This window comes from Triturus cristatus, chromosome 10 (genome assembly GCF_964204655.1).
Source record: "Triturus cristatus chromosome 10, aTriCri1.1, whole genome shotgun sequence".
Taxonomy (NCBI): Eukaryota; Metazoa; Chordata; class Amphibia; order Caudata; family Salamandridae; genus Triturus; species Triturus cristatus.
Window position 1 is genome coordinate 552,092,176 of NC_140593.1, and position 26,869 is coordinate 552,119,044.

General features: G+C 43.8%; 1 protein-coding gene across 2 annotated transcripts in view; it reads left to right on the forward strand.

The window, feature by feature from the left end:
* Positions 1 to 26,869, forward strand: part of WDR48 (WD repeat domain 48) — a 589,407-nt gene that overhangs the window by 297,460 nt on the left and 265,078 nt on the right. For both annotated transcript variants that reach the window (XM_085632038.1, XM_085632039.1), the window contains exons 10-11: positions 9,142 to 9,244; positions 9,476 to 9,573. In XM_085632038.1, coding sequence (XP_085488164.1) covers positions 9,142 to 9,244; positions 9,476 to 9,573 — 201 coding nt within the window. The remainder of the gene's footprint in view (positions 1 to 9,141; positions 9,245 to 9,475; positions 9,574 to 26,869) is intronic.

A 26,869-nucleotide genomic window follows, 5' to 3' on the forward strand; every position in this document is an offset into this window, starting at 1 on the left:
GTCCCGTAGGGTGGCATAAGACATGCTGCAGCCCTTCGTAACTCTGTGGTACCCATGCCCTAGGTACCAGTGGTGCCATTTACTAGTGACTTACAGGGGTTCCACAGTGTATGCCAATTGTATCTTTTGCCTTGTTTTAGGGAAAGAGGCATTGGCACTGGAGCCTGGTTAGCAAGCTTCCTGTCAAACATCAGTATTGGAGAGCAAAAAGTGGGGGTGACCATGACAGAAAGGGGGAACTTTCCTACAGCCATCAGACCACAGCTCCTAGTCGGTCAAAAAATAAGTTTATCGGGACCATACACTATTGGGACCATACTCAATTAAACTATTCCAATCCTAAATAAAATATAAACGTATCAAACATCGTTTAAAATTGACAAATCATCTCAATCTTACAGTTCATTAATACTATAAATACATTAAAAGACGCCTCCAAATAAATTAACACCCCTTATTTTTCTCTTTACAAATTTGTAAAAATGTTCCTACTGCAATTATTCCCTCTTGTAAGGGCATAGCATATAAGAAGCTTAATGACGCCTGGCGTGTTCAAATGTCATGTTTCATTAGAATGGGCTTTACAAATCTTCGCCTTTCTCCTGTCTAAAACCAGCAATTCAATAAAATATGCACACTTGTACTTTTCATATTTATACGGCAACTAGACAACATTGGGTTTATTTCCAATCTATATTGTGAATACTATATGGCATAACTTGATCCGGCAATCCAGAAACGTAAGTTTACACGTCCTCATTACACTACAAATCAATTGTGTGAGACGTACATTTTTGATTGTTAATACCTCAAATCATACTCTCTAGACAATACTTCTATTTTCATATTTAAATCCAGTCGAGAGACTTTCATAGTGGGAGAATGTGAAGAGAGCAAATCAAAAGTTTTCCTTATGTTCTCTTACACTCGCAGCCCACTGCAACTCACTATTTAAAATCTCATGATTTGTGTTTTTTAAATATGCATTTTTTTTTCTGTCAGTACATTAGTAACCTATTCCAAAATCTAATCCACAACTTCATTGAAGTGATGCGCCAGGAGACCTGTTATAATTCTGTATGTATGACTTGAGCCAAGGATGATTGAGGGAGGCTTAATAGTCTTTTCAAGCACTGGTCTTCCAACTTATTCCAGTCTTGATATCCACTCATATAAAAACATGTATGTACCATAAAGATATTTTGTTTCCACCATGGCCTTAAAAGCTTGTAAAATGGGGGCATATTGTACCTTTCATGCACCTTGTAGAACTTTCATAACCTCAATACACTTGTGAGTACATTTGCTTCAACGGAATTTCAATTTCTAGTCTAGATTTGACCCAAAGTTCCCCTATGGGTGTAAGTTCTTCCACCCTTACTTTATTAATAAACCATAGATACTTTTTCTTTTTATGCCCAAAAATCACAATTTTAGTTTTTTCCATATTTACTACCAGTTCTTTTTCACAATATTTAGTGAAAGCACCTAATTTCCTTTGCAGTCCTATTTGTGTTACATCAATGATTACCAAATCATCTGTGTATAGCAGACGCTTAATTAAGCCTTCCTATTTTTGGACAGAGCGCCTGCACACTACAAAGTAAGAGGTAACGTCATTAAGTAAAGAACTAATTAGATGTGGGCCAATACAGAGCTCTGTTGCAGGCTATTCTTGATAGGTATTGTTTTGGACAACATTCCTTCTTGATTTGATTTGACTCTTTGCCCCAATGCCCTGTTCAATACCCTCAGGATATTTATTATGCCTTAAGCAATTTTTCAGTTCCGTATTTGCTCCCACAATATCTCCTGATTTACCAAATCCAAAACTGCCTAAAATCAATACAACAATATAAATTACACCCAGTCTCTCTCGATTTTTAGTTATTGATGTTTTTTGAAAAATTGATCATAGACTAAAACAGTATTCAAGGGACCATTCTCAAAACCACCTTGTCCACTAGTATGAAGTAATTAATTCCTAATTTTTCTCAAGATGGTTGAGTAGGAGTTTAGAGAACACTTTTAAACCCACATGTGAGATGCTAATAAGTCTGTAGCTCGAAGGGTCACCTAAGATGCCCTCTAAAATATTGGTTTTATTATTGCCCCCTTTCAACTTTCGGGCATGAAACTAAAGTTCAAATGTGTAGTAGTTGTTTAGATATTGCACATCATTTTAGGTAAATTATTAACTAGAACAAGTATCCAATGAAACGTGGTGCTCTAATGGTTTAGAAACCTTAGTACCAAAGGTGTCACCTGCCAGGCCAAAGAGATCCAGTCTGTCAAACAAACCATACTAAATAAACCAGGTACTGAACAACTTGGTATTCGTTGTAGAAGAACAGCAAACACTAGTTTCTAGCCTATAAGGAGTATGTCATACCTGCGAGTCTAGGGATACGAATTACAACCATAACTACATAAATGACAATTTAGTATTATGGTACCAAAGGTGCCTACTGCTATGAATACTTGGAAAAAAAAATGTTGCCTACCTGTCTCGGTTTATTGTAATAATCACTGGAGGCAAATTATCTGACCCTGCTTCTATGGTGATTATTAATGCCACAATCATCTCTTTGATTTTTTTTTTAACTGAAATGCTCTTCAAAAAGTCCACCTCATTTTATATTCTACTATTGGTTGATCTTTATATCCCTTACTGTATCCCTGTTCAAGAAACTCTATCCAATGGTCTTCTGGTACCATGCAATTTACCCTTCTCTGTTCAACGCCTATGCCATCTTGCACTAATTTCCCAAAATTCCTGGTGTCTTTTGGCCAAACTACCTTAAGTATCCTTTCCTATTTTTCCATTAGAATACCATTTTTCTTCTTTAATGATCTATATTCCTGTTTAACCCTAGCTGATTCTTCTTTGTGATATCCATCTACTGTCTAATTTCTCAAAGTTCCCAGTATTCCCAATTTACTTTTTAATTTTTTTTAACTAAGTGTCAAACGATCTTATTTCTTTGTTTTTCTGTTTTGGTCTTGTTTTATGCATACCTTGTGCATTCTTATAATCTACCTTCAAGCGTGATACCACTTTTGACAAAAGCTCGTTATACAAAGCACCTAGAAATGTACACAGACTAGGGAGGGAAGTAGGACTTTGGCAAATATGTACAACAGTATAAGGAACATTATCAGTAAGTAGGTGTGCCATTACCGTGTAGTCCCCCCCCCCCCCCCCTTTCCTGTCAGTCTTTACTAGATGAAGCTGAATAATGAAATGTGCAGCAAGCAGTACAGAGACTAGTCAGGAAACACATTGAACGTATATAGCTGCAAAATAATTAATGTATTGAACGAGACAAAGGATTGGAGTTATGTCATGCCCTCGCCAACTTATTTCTACTAGACTGAGTAGCGGGTGGCCACGCTTTAATACTGCAGTGGGATGACAAACTGACAGGAGAGGCCCAAGTAACTGCCTAATAAATTTGTGCCATGGTTACACCTCATCACACCGTCCCAGCCATGTGTGGGCAGAGGATGGAAGATCGAATGATTGACAAGAAAAATAAATCTTCTTGGAGACTATCTTCTGAAGAAGGGAAAGAATCACTTTTTTAATTTTTTTTATATTTTTTATTAGTGCATGATTAAGATATTACAATACAGCGCTTCAAATTACATTCCTATTACAAAAGAAAAATAAGGACATTAGGACAGTATATGCGATAACCCATACCATCTGATCTAAAGTACAATTTGAAGGAGAAAAAAAAGCACAAAAAAATCATATTAAATCAGCTAAGTTGTCTCATGCACAGTTATTTGTTTTAACCCATCTAACCCACCCCGGGGATTAGCACATTGTTAGATATTTTAAATTATCTGGGCGAAGGAATTGATTATTAATTATCTCTCAAGCCATCTAGTCAGCGGTTCCCAAATCTTTAAACCTTTTGAGCAGGATCGCGTCCCTCTTTTTTCGTAAAGTGCTTTTTCAAAATTCTAGTTCGCCACTAGTCGTGTTAGCCATTGATGATACCCTGGTGGGGATGGATCTATCCAGGCTGAGGCAAGACCGAGCCGGTATATCGCCATGCCAATAAAAACCAGTTACTCTCCCGGTTTCCCTTGTGTCTCCTTATCCACCCCTAGACAGATGAAAGAAGGGGAGAAATAAATATCCATTCCTAGCACTTCTTTCATAAAGTTTGCAATTTCTAATTTCAGGTTACTTAATATGTCACAAGAGGCAAACATATGGTTAAGATCTGCCTGTTAGAGGGAACATCGGGGACAAAAAGTCCCTTTCCCTGTCCCCCATTTCGCAATCTTTTTCGGGGTGTAATAGAGGGAAAAGCAGGTTTTGTAATACTGGGCTTGAAGCTGCACTGGAATTAACATGCTTTGTGCAAGTTCGGTTGAACGGAAAAATAAATCCTCGGATATCTCAATTTCCTCTTCCCATTTCTTGGCCCGCGTTGTCAGGTCGTCCGTCATTAATGAGTTTAGAGAATTCTATACATTTCCAATAGTTAGATGTTTCTTTCTCAAGTCATCTTTAATGGAGTTACTTATAAATCATAATGGGCCGCCACATTTTTTCCTTAAAAAATCACGTACTTGCAAATACTTATAAAAGTCTCTCCACTCTAACTCATACCATTCTGTAAGATTTTCAAAATAATCTATCTCGGATAATATATAAAAATCAGCAAGTTTTGTCAAACCTTTATTTTGCCATTTTTTTATTATTGGGTCTTTAAAAATTTCTGGCAGGTAAGGATTATTCTAGATTGGGGTGTAATAATTTAAGCGACCCAGGCCTAGTATTCTACGAACCGCTTTCATTGTCTTAAATCCAGCGATTAATGTCTTAAAGCGAACCTTCTTATACTGATCATTCAGAAATCTCCATATCCATCCTCGGGCATCTCTACCCATTATAAGTTATATTGGGGTTGGTATATCCCTCAGCTGGTTATCTATTGGTTTATCAGAAAAAAGAGTAAGATTATGCCAAAGAGTAGTTGCCCAGTAGTAGAGTTTTATATTTGGGAGGGCAAGGCCCCCCCTTTCCTTGGGTGAGGAAAGCTACTTATAAGCTCTTTGGTGTTTTTCATAGGCCCATACAAATCGAGAAAACAAGTCTTCGATCTTTTTCAAACAGCTGGCACTAAATTCTAACGGAACAGCTCTTAACAAATACAGATATTTTGGGGGGAAAAAAGCATTTTTAATTATATTGCATCTCCCAATTATTGAAAGGTGCAAGTTATCTAATAGTTAATTCAGGTTTGATTTTATTTATCAAGGGATCTATATTACAGTCAACAATCCCTTCGACGCTGGCCAAAATATCAACATCAAGGTACGTAGCTTTTTCAACCTGTCTAATATCATCGCCCATGCTAACATTCTTACAGATGATCTGGGTTTTGGATCTATTAAGGGAGTAACCGGATAAGAGTCCGAATCTTTCCGCCTCTGTTTCAACCTCAGCCATAGATTTTCCAGGATTCGATGTTACCAGAGCAATATCGTCTGCATAAGCCAAGACTTTCGTTTCCCAGTTGTGAAAGATAATGGGGCTAATTTTTGGATTAGCTTCCAATAGTCCTAAAAAGGGGTCTATATATAGTGCAAACAAAAGTGGTGAGCTCGGGCATCCCTGGCGGGTACCTCCTGGTTATTTTAAACGCATCAGTTAGTGTGCCATTTAAAAATAGTTTAGCAGTGGGCTGAAAGTATAGCATCTTGAATGTCTGTATAAGACTCTGGCCTAAGCCGACCCTTGACAGGGTCTCCCACAGTAAAGGCCAAGAAATCCTGTCAATGGCCGCCTCGGCGTCGAGTAGAATAAGTGCTATTGAATCCCTAGAAATATGAGCTGCGTCGAACAGTGAAATAGTTCTCCTGATGTGATCTACTGTACCACGTCTAGGGATGAATCTGTGTTGCCAAGGTGATATTACTTTATGTATTACCCCCGCTAATCAAACCGCTAATATTTTTGAGTAAATTTTACTATCCACGTTTATCAAAGTTATAGGACGATAGGAGGTGGGTTCGAGAGCAGATATGTGCTTTTCAAAAAAATAATAATTTTAGATTGTGACCATGTTTCAGGTGGTCCCCCCCCCTTAAATACATGTACGAATAGATGGAGCATTACTTCCTTTAATTCGGTAGAATTTTTTTATAAAATTCAGCTGGGATATTGTCTACTCCGGTAGCTTTACCATTGGGAAGATGATTTATGCAAAGGAGGACGTCTATCCATTGGGGGGGTTCGTCAAGTAAAATCTGGTCATCTTGAGTTAATTGCGCCCCTGGAATTAAGTTGAGATATGTTGAAATATCGTTTGCATGTGCTGTGCTAGTTTCATGATATAAAGCTTGATAATATGATAGAAACACTTTACGAATGCCCGCTGGATCTGAGATTGTTTTTGGAGTTGAATCGTTGATTGCGGTTATGATGTTCCTTGTACTTTTTTGTCTTGCCCTTATCGCGAGGTGATGCCCGACCTGTTCACTGCATTCATATGCTTCTTCCCTCCAGATTAATAATTTGTCAGCCGCTTTTTGGGCTATTTGCTCCATGACGGATGATTTTGCTGACATTATTTTGGCAAGTGCATCCGCTGGCTCATTACCATCCCTAAGAGCAGATATTACATTTTCTTCTGCGGTGGCTAGTCAGGCTTGTAAATTATCCATGAGTTGGCGCTTTTTCCTATTTAAGGAAAGCGACAAGTTCAGTCTCCCCTCTTATTGATGCTTTTAACGCATCCCAAACCACTTCGATCCCGGTGCTATCTAAATTATCTTTAATAAATTGTGGGATCCATTGTCTAATATGTTTACAATATTCGTCATTTAATAGCAGGGATCGTTCAAATGTCCAGCTGGTCAGTTCTCTAGAGACCCCTGTGACCCCTTTTATTTCCACAACTAAAGGATTATGGTGTGACACTACGTGGGGTCTTTTCTATTAAACATAAGTGAAGAATTGAATGGGATGCGAAAATAAAATGTAATCTCACCATTTTGTTGTGTGGGAAGGAGCAAAAAGTATAGCCAGGATCAGTGGAATGATATAAATGTCAGTAAGTGCTTGTTCTTTACATAAAGTCCTCAAGGCTTTAAAAACCTTCGGTTTCCGTCTATAATCTGCCCAGTTTTTATCTAGGACTATGTGTTTATTGGCAGGCAAATTAATATCGAAGTCACCACAGATGATTAAGGGTAGCGGCCATTTGGCCAATTCATTATTCATAGCTTCAAAAATTGCAGGGTCATCTGCGGTGCTGCCATATAAGGTGCATTTCGTAAGTAGATCCCCATTTTCCCGACGACACTCAGTGATAACCCACCTCCCATGTTGATCATTAATGTTCGTGTAAATTGGATTGAACTTTTCGCCGATAGTATTGCCACCCCCGTACCCTGGCATCTTGTGTTGTTGCCCCTACCACTGTATAGCCAAGCGAGTCTAAAAAAATGAATCTGGGTTCTTTCGATATGGGTTTCCTGTAAGCATAAAATATCAGGTTTAAGTAATCTGAGAGCTATAGCAGTATTGCGCCGTTTCTTTGGATCGTTAAGCCCGCAGACATTGATCGTTGCAATACGTAATTTACTCATTGAAGCCCCAAAAAATTCCTCCTATAGCAATAGCCGTAGATCAGATTGAGAAACCCAGCTCGACACATCCCTCCATGTGCCACCTGCCCATCCCCGGACCCAACCCCGAGGTCCCCCCCCACCCCCACCCACCCACCACCAACCACTGAGAAGAATCACTTTTAATCTTTCTCTCCAGATGTTATTGACTATGGATCAAGGGGAAATGGACAAGCAGGAGGCACACACAGAAGGGAAGGAACCTGTACTAAGGAGTGGACAGCTTATCTACCCAAATCACTCCCCTCACGGAGGTGGACCCTGGTTGCAAAACCTACCAGCCACCTGTCCCACAAAGAGGCAAAACAAAAGATGGTCCAGTTTTGGGTGAACTCTGATATACCCTTTCAGAAGTGGAGGAGTTTTCAGTCTGTCAAAGAGATGACGGTGGAGAAAGATGGGTCCATGTATCTATTAAGGTCTGGGAAGAGGTGGTAATGGCACAGTGAATGTTAAAACTTTTTTCTGGCCAGGAATTACAGGTGCTGTATAATTGTATTTGTTGATTATTTCAGCTATTGTTTCAGTTCAACATATTAATAAAAACGTTAACCCTGATTTTTCTGCATTGATGCAATGCTGTAGCAGCTGCATTGGGGTTGCACGCCATGGCCCTATGCCCCCGATTGCTGGTTCTCACATATTCATGGGGGTCACTTGCTTATGTTGAATTGCAGACAAACACTCCGAATGAGAAAATCATTCCAGGGCTGATGGCGTTGGCCATTTGCTGTCCCATGAGCAAGGTATAGTCGAGGTTTCTAATAAAGACCTGGAACAGGGAGATGTCAACGGCAAGAGTTAGGTTGGAGAGAGAAAAACAAATAAGAAAAGGTAGGGGAAAAATAGAGTAAAGATCGAGGCAGAGATGGAAGGGTGGGAAAGGTTTGATGAACGACTAGATGAGATTAAAAAGTTAAATGGATGTGAAGGAGTTGATGGAAGAAAATATTGGTGCATGATTGGATGGATGGATGGATGTATTGAAGGAGAAAAGTGAAAGAATAACTTGGATGTATAGAAGGGTGTAAGGGTTGGTTGATGAAAGGGTGAACGAACAGAGGGATGAACTGAAGGATAAGTGTAGGGATTTTCTCTGGGGTTGTTTAGGCTCACTCGATTCACCTCTTCGAAGACGTTCGCGATATCGTTCAAAGTGGGAAGTATTTTAATTTTCGGACGAATCCCTTAAAAGCATATTGACACTGTAAAAGGCCCTAAAACAGAACAGACCTCCCATTCTAGACAATGCTTGTACTGTTGCAATGCTGGTGTTCAAAGAACATGCCAACACACATGTCACTTGAACCCCATAAATTATTCTCTTATTTTATTAGTGTAGTGGGCACAACTTGAATTTCTTTGCTCACTAGCATCTGTTGTGAAATCAGCTGTGGTCTGCATGTGCACGTAAACTTGATTGAAATGTTAAAACTTTAAGCTGGGGAGTTGTCCAATCTACATGGTTGTTTTTTTCCCTTTTAGTCTTTAAAGGGTATTCATAACTTCAGAACTTCTGGAGAATACGATAATGATCTCAACACTCTTCTGTCACCACTATGTACACAAGCGGATCAAGTGATTAAAGGTAACCATCTACTTTTCACAGCATGTTCTAAAGTTTCATACTACGGAATTGACTGGAAAATGTTAGTATTTGTTGATGCACGACGCTAAAAGAGATACCTTCACAAAAGAGGCAAACTTGGGTACAGAGCTTAAAAATGTTCATTGAAATGTGCCCTCTGAAAACCTGGGATTCAAGGTCCTTGTAATGTATTGAAACTATGTTGTTTACCCTCTCCTCTTTTTCCACTAGGTGGTGCTAGCATTATTCAGTGCAACATTCTTAACGACAAGAGGCACATATTAACCAAAGATACAAATAATAATGTAGCCTACTGGGATGTTTTAAAGGTAAGTGTGCGGCTATGTGGATTTTTGATGAACTCTGTATAGTCCTGATATTGCCTTTAAACGTGTAGTTTATCATGTGAGTGCATTATTTATTTATTTATTTATTTATTTATTTGTTGTCCTCATTTACCTCCGACCACAATAACCACTCCAGACTCCTGTATCTGTATACCTTAAAGCTGATGTTGTAACTTCCCGTCTACGGGTACACTTAGGCACACGAGGGTACTGTCCCAAACGGGTAAAGTCACTCTCAAATTTGGTCCGGTGTGCCGCGGCGCATCCTCCCACCTAGCCCCAGTACCACACTCCTGCACATACATGCGCCCCTGACTCCCCCCCCCCCCCCCCCCCCCCGACTCTCCTCCTTTCTTACTCCACCACGCGGGTCACCATGCCCGTTTAACCATACATGTGATGTCCTGTAACACATCTCACCAATATGTACAGTTATCCAGTATTAGGGTATCTTTCATAGATTCACATGCCTGAATCATTCCCCGTCGTCGGGATGGGAGTCCCCGGTACATAAATAAAGTAATGTCTCACTATACATATAGAGTAATAGGCCAAGGGCCTCACCTTAGTAACATATCCACATCCTTTTGTAAAAAAAAAAAAAGGACCAAGCTTTGGAGAGGAGCTAATCAGCTATCACCACCCTCTAGAACCTTCCTGGAAGGAGCTCTAGTCCCTCAGATTTTCTACCGCACGTCGTGCTAAGGGAGTCTCCCCTGAGCTCTGCTCAGCATTCCTTGTTTTTGGCTTTCCAGTGCTTCTTACTTCAAATTTCCAACTTCGGGTATAGTTCTCCAGTTCTTCATGGCAGATACTCCAAAGAAAGGCCTTTTTAGGTCTTGTGCTTCCTGTGAAAAAAAGAGACTTCATGTGGACGATCAACACAAGGACTGTGTCTACTGCCTTTATCCGAATCACTCCTCAAAGGACTGTAAGGTATGTCGTACCTCTTCCTCCAAGACCCTCAAACATCGTGAGGGACGCCTCTTAATTTGGCTGCAGAGGCTTAAAGACCAAGATCCAGTACGGTCTTCTGAGGAAAGTGAGGGCTCTTCAATATCTTCGCAGTCCTCTCAGAAAAGACCAAGGGTGGCTTCTCCAGGCCCTCCGTCGCAGCCACCTCAAAAGAAGGCGCATAAAAAGTCTTCAGAGGTCCCTCCTAAGGCTCTTTCAGCGAAGGTTTCTCCTCGGGAAGTTCTTCATGCCTTCAAAAAGCCTTCTTCCAACCCGTCGTCGAGGCTTCGACGAGGAAATCTCCATCTACGGCATTGAGTGTGACCTCGTCGACGACGACAGTTTCAACTTCTATCGCGTCTCATTCATTATCCACGTCGACGACGACTAAATCGTCGACGGCCGGTAGTTCGCTGAAGATAAAGAAGACATCGTCGACATCCAAATTGCCGTCGACGCTGCGCTCGCTGACGGCTGTGTCGACGACGACACCATCTACGAAGACTGTCCCGTCGACATCCACTTCATCGTCGACGAGGACTCCGTCGACGACTGCTCCGTCGACGAAACCTCCATCGACGAAACCTCCATCGACAACGACTGCTCTGACGGGACCTCAATCTACCATGGTGCCCGTCGACGCTTCACCGTCGACGACTATATCATCGACGGGTCCGTCGACGACAGCGGATTCCAACCTAAACAGTACGTACGTACATCTAAAAATTACAAAACGTACGCTGACGCCGGCCCTCACTTCCCTTAGTAGGGTCCAGCTCTTGCCTCCAGCACATCTTTTGGAGGAAGAAGATTCTGATGATGGCAGTATGTTTCGAACAGCGACAAGCCCATCTCAACTTAACTTTAAGTACCAGGATAGTTCAGACTGAGGATCAAGGACAGGAAGATCAGGCAGTTTTTCCTGAAGAATACCATCCACCTCCCATTGTTTGTTTACCGGCATCTCTAGTTTCTGACCTGCAATTCCTCATTTCGGAGTATAAGCAGAGGTTTCCCACTTCTGCAACGTCTCCGCCTTCAGTTGTGTCCCCAACGCCAAGACCGCGGCATCCACCGTTAAGTTTGCAGTCTAAGCCTGTCACATCACCACCTCCGCTTTCTACAGAGGATGAGGAGGAGGATCAACATGAAGAAGGGGAATTTCAAGATTCCCAATCTACTCGAGATGAGTGGGACGATTATATACTCCCCTGTCCAGCTTCCCCAGTGCCCGTTCCTGCTGACTCGCCTCCTGAGGACATTGGGGGATTTCACAACATAGTGGAAAAAGCGGCACAGCATTTTCAAATACCTATGCCTTCCCACCAGCAGGTTTGCTTCCTCTATGATTTTAAAGAGCCTTTTAAGAAATCCGTCAGATCTATCCCTATTATAGATTACATATGGGATTAGGGTGTTAAGATAATGCAGAAACCTTCCTCGGTACCTCCAGTATTACCTCGTCTGGATAAACAATACAGGGCTCCAGATACTGCTCCAGCTTGCCTAACCGGCCATCCTAAACCATACTCTGTGATCACACAAGCTGCTCAGCGGAAATCAAAAAATCCTTCCGCTCTGCTGACCGCTCCTCCGGACCAAGAGGGTAGTTGGCTTGATAATATAGTCAAGCATTTCTCGTCCATGTCTGCATTCACAGTACGTGCATCCAATTCCTTGGCACTGTTCGGACGCTATAACAGGCAGATATGGGCAGATATTACTCCATATCTTGCGGCCTTGCCAGATGACTCAAAGGAAGAAGCAAAAAAGATCTTGCTGGGGGGCGAACGATCTGCATCCGAGATCATAGACTGTGTGATGGATATCGCCAACTGGCTGGCGCAGCTGTACTACGGCGCCAGGATTGGTTAAAGGCGACTTCGTTCCGACCGGAGGTACAAACAAAAGTTTTGGACATGCCCTACGATGGTCAGCTTCTTTTTGGAACACACATCTATGAAGCTCTGCAGGGTATAAAAAAGGATACCGACACGGCTAGGGCTTTGGGTACCCTCCAATTCAAGAACCCATCTTTTTGGGGCTCAAGGGGAAGAGGTCAAACATCTGCCAGAGGTGATTACCAGCACCGATCTTCCTTTTCTTCCACTCAGCAATATCGGCCACAATACCAGCAACGTCAACAGCAATCCACCTACACAAAGTCTTTCTTTCGTGGCAAAGGAGGTTGACAGAAAGACGCTGCTCGGCGACAATGGCTTCCCACTACCGCCAGTCTCCAACTCCTCTCTGCCCTCCAAAGTTGGAGGAAGAATTTCCCACTTTTTAAAAAATTGGAAGCAAATAAAAACAGGCCGGTGGGTCCTGCAACTAGTTCAATTCGGACATTCACTGGAATTCATTCAAATTCCTCCCCAAACCCCTCCCCGACCTATGCATCACAAATATTTACGTGCTCTGCTCCTGGAACTTTCACCTATGCTCCAGAAGGGAGCTATAGGAAGAGTTCCTCTACGTCAAAGGGGGAAGGGATTTTACTCCCGTTCTTTCCTAATACGGAAAAAGGAGAAGAAATGGAGACTGATATTAGACTTGAGAAATCTCAACAAATTCTTGAAAAAGCAGTCGTTTTGTATGGTTACCATTCAGGAAGTACTACAGCTACTCAATGCGGGCGATTACGTGGTGTCTTCAGACCTTCAGGATGCCTATTTTCACATCCCTATCCACCACAACCACAAAAAATGTCTGAGATTCGCAGTACGGGCAGGCATTACCAATTCCGTGTCCTGCCGTTCGGACTCAGATCGGCGCCATGCATTTTTACAAAATGCCTTTCTTCGGTGGCCGCATATCTCCGACAACAACACCATCAGGTCTTTCCATTTCTGGACGACTGGCTCGTCAAAGCACCCTCTCTAGAAGGCACGTCCAGGTCTTCCGACGCCTGTCTAAGGCTTTTCGATTGTTTGGGGATTACTCTCAATCAGGACAAGTCCGTCCTTCAACCTTCCCAGCGTATAACTTTCCTGGGTGCTACACTCGACACGCTCCAGAAGAAAGCGTTTCCCTCACAAGAGCGAAAAGACGACAAGCTTCTTTCCTTGGCGCTTCGCATCCGATCCAAAAAGTCTCTTACTTTGCGCCTTTTCAAATCCCTGCTCAGGATGATGTCTTCCTGCATTCTACTAGTTCCACACTGTCGCCTTCACATGCGCCCTCTTCAAGAAGCGCTTTCAGCTCAATGGGTCCAATGTGCGGGGTCATTCGACTATGTCATCCAGGTGACCCCTCAGATGATAAAGGCTCTACGGTGGTGGATTTGCCCTCAGAACCTTTCTCAAGGCTTGCCTTTCTTGCTTCCTGCTTCTCCACATACCATCACAACACAAGCGTCCCTGGAAGGTTGGGGAGCTTTCCTCCAAGAACTCCAGATCAGTGGGAAATGGTCCCTTTCCCGAAAGGAAACTCCACATAAATCTCCTGGAGCTACGGGCGGTTTATCTCGCTCTTCTGGCATTCCTACCACGAATCAGGAATTCTCTATTGCTTGTATGGACCTACAATACCAGGACAATGCACTATTTAAACAAGAAGGGAGGGACTCGTTCTCTAATACTCTGTCACGAGTCGCAAAAAATCTGGAACTGGTTGCTACTTCACAACATTTCCCTTCGAGCAGAGTATGTTCCAGGAACACTCAACGTTCTGGCCGACTCTTTGAGCAGACAACAGACAGCATGTCACGAATGGGAGCTGAATCAGCGGACTCTCAACCACATATTCTCTCAATGGGTCACCCCTCTTCTGGACCTCTTAGCTACCAAGCAGAACGCCAAATACCAACACTTCGCAAGCTGGCATCCCCGGAAGGGATCTCTAGGGAATGCGTTTTCAATCGCATGGTGCAACGTCTTTGCATACTCTTTTCCACCAATTCCCCTGATTCCCAGGGTTCTCAGGAAATTGAAAGCGCTACCTTGCACGCTCATCCTGATAGCTCCAGCTTGGCCACGCCAACACTGGTTCACAGAGCTTCACCCTCTCTCCCTGGAACCGCCGAACCGGTTGAAACCGTTTCCCTCTTCTCACTATGCGCAACCAACCAGTTCAGCATCCGGATCCAGCATCTCTCAGATTATCAGCTTGGCTCCTGAGTTCAGAGAGTTCCAGGTTCTAGACATACCTCCTGACTGTAGAGAAGTTCTGGCTCGGGCTCGAGCAGATAGTACTAACAAAACATATTCCTTAAAATGGAAGAGGTTCTGTATCTGGTGCAAGTCAAACAAAATACACCCTCTTTCATCCTATCCAGAGCAAATACTGCCTTACCTTCTTCATCTGGCAAAATCTGGTCTCGCTCAAGCCTCCATTAACGTCCATCTGGCACCAATATCCCGTTTCAGGAGATCCTTTGCTGGCCCTTCTCTGTGGTCTCATCGGTTAATCAAACATTTCCTTAAAGGCCTGTTTAGAACATTCCCTCCGGTAAAGACTTTACCTCCTTCATGGCAACTCAACACGGTTCTGGCTCAGCTTATGAAACACCCTTTTGAGCCTATTACTTTTTGTCACCAGCAAGCAGGGCAGCCCGTGCTCTCCACAGTGCGAGCCCATTCCACGAGGGCAATCGCTACTTCAGTGGCACTTTTTGCAGGTGTGCCCATTGCGGACATTTGCAGAAGCGGCAACATGGAAGACGCCGCATACATTTACCAAGCATTACTGCCTGGATACGGAACTCATGAAAGACGCTGCAGTGGGTCAAGTGGTGCTCCGTCATCTATTTCATTAGAGGTGAGCCCTTCCTTTAATCCCACCATCCTTTCGTCTACACGCACATTTCTCTATTGTGTTTTATTCCTATGCTATTTCATTGCTTTTTGGTACTTTCTATTTTCACGTTGATTAGGTTATCTGGTGAATTCATATATACTGTACCTTTCGAAATGTGCTCATCATTGCTTACTACTCTGATTCAGGCATGTGAATCTATGAAAGATACCCTAATACAGGTAAGTAACGCATTCCTTATCCAGTAACTGTGGTTATCCAGTATTGGTATCTTTCATAGATTCACATGCAACTCACCCACCTCCCCTGGAAGGACTCTCTTGGGTCTCTGTGATACAACTACTTAGCACTGTACTTACGAAAATCTGAGGGACTAGAGCTCCTTCCAGGAAGGTTCTAGAGGGTGGTGATAGCTGATTGGCTCCTCTCCAAAGTTTGGTCCTATTTTACAAAAGGACGTGGATATGTTACTAAGGTGAGGCCCTTGGCCTATTACTCTATATGTCTAGTGAGATATTACTTTATTTATTGACCGGGGACTCCCATCCCGACAACGGGGAATGATTCAGGCATGTGAATCTATGAAAGATGCCAATACTGGATAACCGCAGTTACAGGCAAGTAACTCATTCCTTATGCCTGAACCCATATTTAAAGATAGACTTTCAGCATCCTAATAAAGATCATTTACAAAAGAAAATTTGATCCAGTGTGAACTGGCAACTGCTGATAGGGAATTGTGGATGCAAGGATGACGTCCCATCGCAGCCTGGAGCTATTTAGAGAGGTTTAATCATAGGGCAAAGATACATCCCCCTGCTGTTCGCGTTGGCGATAGAGCCTCTGGCGGCCATGGCCAGACTGGGCAACCACTGTGGCGGGCTGGATTTGAGAGGGCACCGCCATTTCATATCATTATACGCGGACGACCTCCTCCTCTTTCTGGAGAACTCCGACAGCGCGGTGGAGGGGGCGGAGGAGCTCCTGGAGCGCTTTGGCGGGATGTCCTGGCCTCAGGGTTAATTGGAATAAGACCTGTCTGTTCCCCCTGCGGCGGGAGGAGGTGCAGCCCCCCGCCTGCCAATTGATTAGGTGGGAGCCTCGCTGTCTCGACTACCTGGGGGTGCACGTATATCATGACGTCTCGGACCTGCTGGAGGGCAACATAGGGTGCTGCATCCGCGCCCTACAAGGAAGCATGTCCTCTTTCTGGGCCACCCTGCCACTATCGGTCATGGGCCGCATATCCCTACTGAAGATGGATCGCCTTGCCCCGATTCTTATACTTCTTCCGAACACTCCCAGTGTGGGTTCCCGGAGCGATCTTTAGGCACCTCAGGTCGCTGATAACATCATTCCTGTAGGGATCGGGCAGACGCAGAGTAGCGCAAACGACGCTGACCCACCCAAAAGACGAGGGGGGCCTAGCGGTCCCGAGCTTCGAGCTCTACTACTTAGCTGGGCAACTGCAGTCCTTCACGCAGGAAGTAGCGAGAGTATACCGTGGCCCAGAGAGGGAAAGGGACGCGGGCACTCCCCGCCATGTATTGGCCTACATCACCCTCCAACAGAGGTTGGCACTAGGGGACCTGACCCAGGAGGAGCGCACGTTCTGCCTATGCTGGAACAGTTTGCAGAGACGAGCAGGAGTCAGACACCCATATGCGCCCAAAATCCCACTGGGTATGGTGACGGCACTCCCTCATGGGGGGGATTGGTCGAGGCTGCAGTTGTGGGAGGAGGCGGGTCTGCAGATGTTGGGGGACCTGTAAGAGGACGGCGTGCTGTCCCCGTTTCAGTCTCTGCGGGATCGCTTCGACCTCCCCAGAGGGGATTACCTCTTACATGCGGCGGTGGTGCGAGCCGTGCAGGCACACTGGGGTGAGGGTTTAGTTGAGCCCGCAACGACGCAGGTGTGCCCATACACAATGATGTCGGCTGGCACCTTCAAGGCAGTGACGTGCCTTTACTCACGGATGGTGAGGGAGGCCCTTCAGCCCCTGACTGCGCTAAAAAACAAGTGGGAGCTGGACCTGCAGGTGGACATCCCTGACACCACATGGGCGCAGTTGGTGCGTAGGGCCAGAAAAAGCACGAGAAATGCGCGATTGCAATTGATTCACTTTTATGTGCTCCACAGAGCATACCTTACCCCAGACAAAATTAGGAAATACTTCGGAGATGCGGAAGCTGCGTGCCCTAGATGTAATAGGGTGGGAGCAGACCTGACCCACATGTTGCGGACTTGTCCAAACCTGCAGGAGTACTGGGAGGGGGTCGGCAGCACGTTGAATGACGTTGCGGACAGAGACTTACAATACGACGCGGCCGTTTGTATACTCCACTGGTTCCCGCACACGCCCAAGACTAAAATATCCAGCAAGTTTATAGATATGGGCCTTATCCTAGCAAAGAGGGAAGTGACGAAAGGGTGGAAGTCGAGGGCGGGTCCCACACACCGAAGATGGCTGAACTAATTCCTCAAATGGGCGGCTAGCGAGAGCACACTCAGATACCAGCTGGCTCACCGCGGACCGGATGACAGGGCTCAGGCGGCGGCAATGGAATGGGAACTGTTAGTGCAGGCGTTGCGGGATAGCCTGGTCAGTGGGGAGGGGGAGGAGAACTCTGACGTGGCAGACGGAGGTGCGACATCAGCTCCCCTGCAAAGCACACACGAGTAGGGATCACTGACTTTCTCCTGCTGCCTACCACATATGTTAATTACTCCTAACTGGGCGCAATGGGGGGGGGGGGGGGCACTGGGGAGGGGAGGGCGGTGGGTGGACTTGCAAGGTTAAGGTTTTATAGAAGTAGATTATAAGTTCTGCACGGGCCAGGGGGAGCAAGAGGACAACGATTAAAAGCGGGCAGCGGGTCTCCCCACCGGAAGCTCGTTTTCGTCAGTATTGTCTCAATGTACCATACGAATGAGTGTTGCCGCCGGGATGTGGGCAGTACGGCTGTGTATGATGCACAAACTAATGGTCAAGGGGAGGACGGGGAACCCGCCTTACTGATATGTGCCCTGGTTGCTGTACAATATACTTGGTCCTGCAATAAAAACGGTTTGACAAAAAAAAAAATAGGGCAAAGATACATCTGGATTGAAGGAAATCCCAATCCGTATTCTCCCACCTCTTTGTCCAACCACTTCAATAGAAAGTTCCAGAAGGCCTTCTTTCTTTAGATGTTTTCCCTCTAAGGATCTTGCAGGGCCTGCGATTCAGTCGATGATACCAAAAATGATCAGAGAAAGGCTTACCTCAATTTGCAGCCCTAAAATATCATCAACCTTCACCCAAAATTCAAGGATGGCAGGACATTGCTGGAACAGATGGACGTCCAATGCTCTTTCCAAGCCCCACTTCTTGCATTTCACGGGAGGCCCTTTTGACGTCTTTGACAGTCTTAGTGGAGTTAAATAGGCCCTGTGGATTGTGAAAAAAATGTTTTCTCCTTAGCCAGGCCGGCTTAACTACACGGAACAAAGTGCTCAATGATACTTGCCAAAGTTGTTCCCAATGCACTCCCATGATGTATGCGCCACACAGATCTTCTGCCAGTCTGAAGTCCCCATCTATTGAATATACTTAAATTTGTAAATGTCCCCTTCCAGGGTACTAGAGAATATTGACCACGGTAGTATTGGGCCTTCCTGGGTAAGGTCTCCCCATACACTAAGCCCAGCATTCCTCAATGGCTGCGCTAACTTATCTTTTAGACAGTCTGGTGTTCCCAGGGAGCCTCAAAGGAGGACAAGGCTCTGGAAATAGCTAATGCCTGTCAGCCGTCTGAAACTGGCCTGTATTCTGGCCCTGGCCTGTAGTACTTTGAGCTTCTTTTTTTTTTTTTAAATGTGGGTCTCCAAACATAAACATGAAACCATCCTTATCTATGTTAGCCCCTTCCAGCATGGCTAGAAACATACCCCCAATACCAGAATAATTCGGGAATTCTAATAACATTCTAGACTGAAAGAGTTGAAAGAGCCATGAATAATACTGCAGATCCGGAAGGGATAATCCCCCCCCCCCTCCCCCCCTTCTCCCTTCTATGCCTCAACTTTTTCCAAGAGATTCTATTTTCTCACATTGGGAATAGATTTCTGGTACACAAAGGATCCCAGCTGTATTAGAAGAAAAATGCTTCTGTTGTAGGTTTCCTAGGGTGTCCAAGTGCACAAAATGTATGTAGTAAATTCTGCATGGGTAAATGATTCATTAATATGCATAAACACATACAGCTCAATCCCCTCCACGTGGGCACCAGTTTTCCTTGGGGAGAGTATTTCAATGACCTTAATTCTCACTAAATATAGGCTGTTTCCTCCACATCACCACCATAGAAAGGAACTTGCCCTTCACAGGAGAAATTGACAAAGGTTTCCAGCCAGTGAACCTACCTGAAGAAGATATGCTGAATGCTTATAAACTTACGAGCCTTGGATATACATCTTTCACCAGGGTGCACCACCCTGAAACGCCAACACTACCGCCTGACCATAACATTGTAAATGGGGCAGTTCTTCCAAGCTGGTAGATTTTCTGCATTCCTAAGTTAATTGCTATCATTCGTGATTTCGTGAATATGGAATTTATGCTAAAAAATTGTTTATTGGACACAATGGCTGGCGCTATCTGGCCACTCCTGAAAAGAGAAATTTTAGCAGACCTAAACTTTGTCTTGAAAAAATCACCACGGCATAGATGAATTTTCTCTGCAGCTTCTTCTATGTATTGCAAGCATTTCTAACTCTGATCCTGAATGAGGAAACTATCTCCCTGCAGATAAAATAATCCTTTGTAAAAAAGGCTAGGATCCCCAGGCAACTCAAGTCTGCACCAATATCAAAAGGGGTGTACTCACTTTCACAGACCTCTGAAGGTACGACCTGTTGCACACTAAAGAATTCTCCAAGATTGAGCACCCGCTAAAAAATATGGGTGTTCATAGATGGAACAGCAATGGATGGATCTCCCCGGGATGTTATTTGGTTATCCAAATAGTTGAGATCCAAAACCTCATACAAAATAGACATGGTAGGAACATTAATGAAGGCATAGGATAATTTGGATAAAAAATGAAGACTGAACACCTATCACTATCCCTTTACACCAATAAGTATTAATTAAAAATTCACCCCAGCCTGTAGTGCCATGTTTCAGAAATGGAGAGAAGGCAAATTTTGAATAATCAATGTCCCATCCATCAAAGGTAAAATAAGATCATTCCAACAATGCAGAGCTGAATTTCACCTCCCTGAAGAGGAGAGGAACTACCTTACATGTAGGTACAACACTGGGTCATGCATCCCAAGGTAAAGATGTGGGCGACAAGTAAACTTGCAGACCTACCCAGAAACTGAGCGGTTGATCCTGAATATGTACAAAGTGCCGAAGGAAAAGGGGACAAATGGGGATTTTAGAAAATATGGTTAAAGACCCTTCCAAGAAACATCGAAGACAAAGGTGTAAAGGCCATGGGATGACCTAGCAAATCATGACACTGTCATACATGAAGCAAAGATAAAAATGAATGTTCAACTAGTACCTCACCCCACACCTCCGTAAAGAAATATATTCAGACATAAAAGTAAATGCTGAAGATGTGGCGACACAGAAGACTCACCTTACATATATCATGTATGCGTGGCAAATTGAGGCACTTTTGGAAGAAGGTGCTCTGCAATATTAAACAAATCCTGAGGTTCCCTTATCTGGATTCTACAGATGTGGTTTTGCTGGCCTAGGAGACATGAAGGAAACACTTATGAGTAAAGCTTAGAGGATATTAAGCTATTCTTTACCTCAGACTGGAAGAAAACAGAGCAAACTGCAAAAACAAAATGGTATTTGAAATTATGGATGGTCTTAGGTATGGAGAAGATAATGCATTATTTAACAACCAGCACAAGACGTTTCAATCAGTTGGGAGGTCCCTGATCCTGCCATCTCACAAGGATTGTAAACCTGTTGAGGCCTAAGAGACTTAGAACCTCAGACTTTACCTACTGAGGATCACCCCCAACAAGGCTTCACAGATGGGAGTTGGGCCTCTTGTAAACCTAGCTATGACTGGCCTAGAATTCCAAGTACGTATTTGTCCTCTAGGCCTTCTCTGCCTGTGGAGGTGACATTTTTTTAAAGAGATTGCAGACAGGCTGTGGGTTGCTTAACAGCCTGGGTCAGTCAATCCAGCTCCCCTTTTTAATTTACAAGACTTTGTACATTGCTCCAGTGCATACAAATGTACCCTAGTACCTAGATTCTTGGAGCCAATCAAGTATTCCACAAGGGCACACCAATATCAAAATGAGTGTCAACTACACACAACTTTCAGAGTATCTGCTTTGCCTGAAAGGTCAAGCTCCAGTTGGCATTGTTATTTTTAGGAGGGAACTACTTTCTTAAGTACTCCTGTGTCGGGAGGAGACTGGGAAGCAGGACTCTGAATCCCTTGTTCATACAGATATCCTGATAACGCAGGTACGGGACGAGCTCGGTCCCTTTAACAAGCCAGGAAGCCGGCAGGAGGAGTTAAGAGGCGTGACGTCAGCCCTGTGGACCCTATCCAGCAACACTGGCGGATTGAAGGAGGAGGAGCTCGGTACAACCGGGAGACCCGTGGAAGAGCTGAGAGACGTGGCGGGAAGGGAGAAAACGCTGGATCAGCAGTCTGCTGTGAACCGAATGCCCAGCTGTAAACCGGAGGACACCGCAACATCCTGCATGTCCTGGGGTTCGTTAAAACACCGGGAGGGAACAGGTAGCAAGCGGGAGGTCACCGCTGCTTTCTTTGGTTTCCACCCGTGTAGCAGGAACAGTGTTTCCCCTCGCATTCTGTCCCCCACCCCCCTCCCCCCCAGTTTGGTTCTCAATAAAGCCGTTCACTGATCTTTGGTTTCTTTTGTTTTGGGTCTTCCTTGTCTTCCGGAGCCAACCTGGAACCCAGCCTTGAAGCTGAAACCACCCTCCTTATTATTTTGGAACCGGTTAAATCAAGAAGGATATTCTTCAACCGGACCTTGTACTTGCGTTGTGTTCTCTTTCATTTCGGTGAACGGATCATTGGCCATAAAGCCTCCCATCCTGTACTTCCTGAGTGCATGTGCTTCATTAAGGGACAATTTCCCCCCCCCCCCCTCCCCTCCCCCCCCGTAAGGAGTGACATCCTGATAAAAAGAGAGAAAGACAATTGGCCTCATTGGGCACTGGTATCTTGTTCCTCCAGTGCATAACACTTAAGAGCAGCTAGCTTTACCACTGTCTTAAACAGGTATGCTCAATCCATTTAAGATAAGGTACACAATTTCTTCCATTTCCTTTACACTGCTGTGAAGATTAGCTCACAGATTGTTGATCGTTAAGCATTTTATTAGAACATTAGCAGACCTACTGAACCATGATGCCAGAGACCAGGTGTATTGTTTATTCTTAGTGATTTGTTCTCCTCTGAATTTGATAGGTTTGAAGCCTGAAGCACAGAAAAAAAATTGACAGCCAGGTTTTTGCTGGATATTCTCTTTTTTGTTGAACAGGCTAATTCTGATATGATTTGCATTAATGTAGAGTCTGGTACTTTTAATTGTATTAATCTATTGTTATGGGGAGGAAAAGGCCACCAACAAAACACTGCCAACAGGTATGGGGCTGATTAAAAGCAGCATTTCCCCATACGGTTAAATACTCTCAATCTCAGCAATAGTTATCTAAGGGCAAGGTATTTGTTTGGAAGAGTCTGCCCTTCTGTTTACAGCCATTGGAAAAAGCCCTTTCACATTGTTGAACTTGGCAGCCTCACATGTCGGGTCTTAAAATATGATACCAAACTCCTAATTTTATGTAGAAATCAGATGGGGAAGGGACTTCTACATGAACGTTGTATGACATCACTCGTTACAGATTGTATATATGGTGTAGTCGTAAATGAAATGACCCACTGTGATGTGAAGTTCCCTGTCTCTTGAACTGTGAGAAGTCAGCCCTCCTATCTTCATCTGCCCTTGCTGCATGTAGAGCAAACACTTCTCAGAATGGGGATGGTTGAGCTCAGCACTCAACAAACCCGCTTTAGCATAATAAATGATGGAAGTACTTATCCCCTCAAAAGTCAAGCACTTAGATCAACAATGTGCACTATGTAATTTAGTGTCCTTGTGTTAGAGTAGGCTGGTGCCTCTTCTCTCTTTCGACTTTATTCCACCCCCTCTCCTCATGATCGAGGTGGTTCCTCTCTCTGTCTGGTCCTCGCATGGTTGGACTCTGGTGCAGATTATCCCCATACATTTGTATTAATCCGTTTTTTTAACTTAGTTTACTGTTTCTTACCCAACAAGGTTTTCATTTGGTTAATGGGCTGCTGCTTCTCTTGCAGCTGCCCCACCCTGAAGAAGCTCATTCCTCAACGGTCGCATGTGGGTGATGTGGCTACAGTCTGGTTTGGCTGCTTTGGGGAGTGCTAATCTTCTCACAGCTGGTCTGGTGGGTGCTCGGTGCAGCTTCTCTCAAGCTGTATCAGTCTGGATTGTTGCAGCCACGCACGGCTGGCCTAGAGCAGTTGGTCAGGGCTCACCAGTTGGATGGTGGACCACTGCTATAGGCACTCCAAGGTCTCCGCTTTGGACCACATTGCGACTGGGTGCAGGTTCTTTTGGCACATCTTCACAGTTCATTGGTGGTTCAGAATTCAGGTGCAGCAGTTCAGGCCACACTGCAACTTCACAACCAGGTTCAGCGGCACAAGTCACGTCACAACATCTCCCGCTTGCAATTGTGGTGGAGGTTCTGGGGCCCACAGACACTTGGCGCAAAGATCGCTCTCCTGAGTAACTTTTTTGCAGACCTTTACACTGGGGTCACATGGCACTTCACTCGGATTTTACAGTGAGTACTCCTGCAGCATTGGCGGGCTTCTTCGCACTCTCAGCATGTAGTCTGGTTTCTGGCTTTTGAGCGGGTGAATTGCTCATCATCAAGGTTCCCCTCACCTCTGTTAAGCTGTCTGTTAGGCAGACACCAGCTCTGGTTGCACAGCAGTACTCTTTCTTCCTTGGTCATTGAGAACTTGCAAGTGCAAAAAGAGGGTCAAATCAGAGCAGCCAGGAGATATGTATCCACAGTTGCTACTTTCAGAACTGATTCGAGATGCTTCCCTCATCAAATGTGATTTGTAGGCTAGTCTCCAGACACAGGCCTCTCTCTCTCTCTGTCTCTGTCTCTGTCTCTGTATCTCTCTCTCTATCTCTGTGTCTCTGTATCTCTGTATCTCTCTCTCTATCTCTGTGTCTCTGTATCTCTCTCTCTATCTCTGTCTCTGTCTCTCTCGTACCCATAATAGAGGCACTAAAAAGTGCTAACTTTCTGCATCTGGCTGTCATCTGCAAAACTGATGGAGGGTTCAGGGAAAAGCAAAAAGGCTAGGCCTAACCAAAAGGCTCCTCTTCACTTTACACAACATAGTTTCCCTTCCCTTCTTCCACCCCCACAATCTACTAAATGGCAGTGCTTCAGAAACACTAATCCACAACTCCTTGCTCAGCAACAAGCTAATCGAGAGTGCCTAGATCTTCTTCCCCCAGCTTCAAGAATGTCAGCAAAACACTTCCGCTGTCTGGGAAAACAACCTCACCTCCATCTTGTGCAAAAGGCCAGGCCATGGACGTCTTTACTGGATCCCAAAAGCCTCCATTACTCTTCCTTGCACATACAGTGTGTGTGTAGCCTGTGTGGTACATGCATAGACATACACACAGGCTGGTAGGCTTCCACTCCAGTGAGACAGATAAAATAAATCTGGTCACAACTATGGGTTTACAAAAGACTGTACACTGCAGCAGAAGACCAGCTCCTTCCTGGGAAGGTAATCTTCTTACAAAAAAGTATGTGTCCTTTCAAACCCATACATAATTCAATCTATTAGACTATCTTGTGGAATTTAGCATTTTTAGTTGGTAACATTTGAGCCAAGTTGGTTAGGGAATTTAATGATGTCATTACTAGTGAGCATAACCTGTTTTTATGTACCTATGAGGATGTCTTTGCTTTCACTTATCTTCTCCGTTAGCTAATCTCAAGTCTTTTTATGAATCAAGCTGTTACCTTCTTTCTTTACCAGTCACATGACCTCTGTAGAATAATCCTTTGCATGATTTGAATGGTAAACAGTGACTTAAATATTATTTAGGAAAAGAACTAAACCTTTGAGACACTCAAAGCAAACAATTTTGACCTGTGCAACTATAGATGTGGAAGTTTCTGAGTTTAAGCAAGTTGATAATTTCTTGCATTTACCTTACTAATGCTATGTAAACACTACTGGCATAAATGCAACTACCACTGCTCTGTTTAGGGATAGCCCCATTTCTCAAATAGGTTGTTCTTATGTGGTGTTGAGCCCACACGTACTTTAAACACCACTGCCAAGATAGATTCTTAAACTGCTTCGCAGGTTTATTAATGGTTTGATTATGTAGATTTTCTCCCTCATTCGTTCCTCTCTTATAGGTACTACTTGTAACTGTATCCCACTATTTATTAAATAATGGCAATCACATGATCAAGAAGCTAAGGTTTCTTACCTGTGATTGTTTTTCTCCATTATGGACCTTTATTTTTCATGACTTACCTGCCCAACTGCAGCTGTGTTTGAGAAATCATTGTCTTGTGGGGTGTATTAAGTAGCACTGACGTACTCAGACAAGCATGGGTGCTGACAGGTTAGTGAACTTTGTTGAAGCACCTAATTCACTTTACAACTTATTTCCGCTTAGATTTAAAAACAATACATTTCACACATTTATTCATTTGTTTTTTTAGATTTCCAAAGATAATTAGATTATAAATATAATTTTTTACGTGTTCTGTGAGCCTTCTGCATCTATGGGAACATCCTGACATTCATCAATAATGGTGGTATCCCCTAATGGAGAAATAAGAACAGGTGATATGTTTTATGGTAAGTAAGTAGTATGATGTATGGCCTTATAAATGCTTGGGAAAATGAAACCTACTAGCATTGAATGCATCTTAGTTGTCCTTGGTACAAATAAACATAGCTAGCTGCTATTTGGTAAGAGAACTCTTAAAACATACTCTGAAGCTGCATATGTTTTATGTACTATCAAGTCTTTAGATGATTTTTTTCTGTGTTGTAGGTCTCTTGGGAGGTATAGAACAATAGATACAATCTTATTAAACTTCCTAAATCCGCATCCGTCGTTGGCAAGTGGAAACTCTACTGCTTTGTAATCCATGTTATATACATTACTTTTGTACCCTGACCGTACTCTGGGAAAGAGCTAGCCAGACATCATTCTAAATGGAAAGTCTGCTTGATAGTATACTGCTGATTCTTTTGTAAATCACTTTGCACTGACAAATACTAAAATGAGTAATTTACACCTCTTAGATGAGACTGGAACATGTAATGAAATGTTCACACACAAACTTTCCATTGAATATTTTTTTAACATAGGAGAAAAGATCAAGATGGATCTGTCATAAAAGCCACCTTGGCTTCAAACGGCGGACAAGTCACTTCCTTTATCTTAGAAGCAAATTAGTGAAAT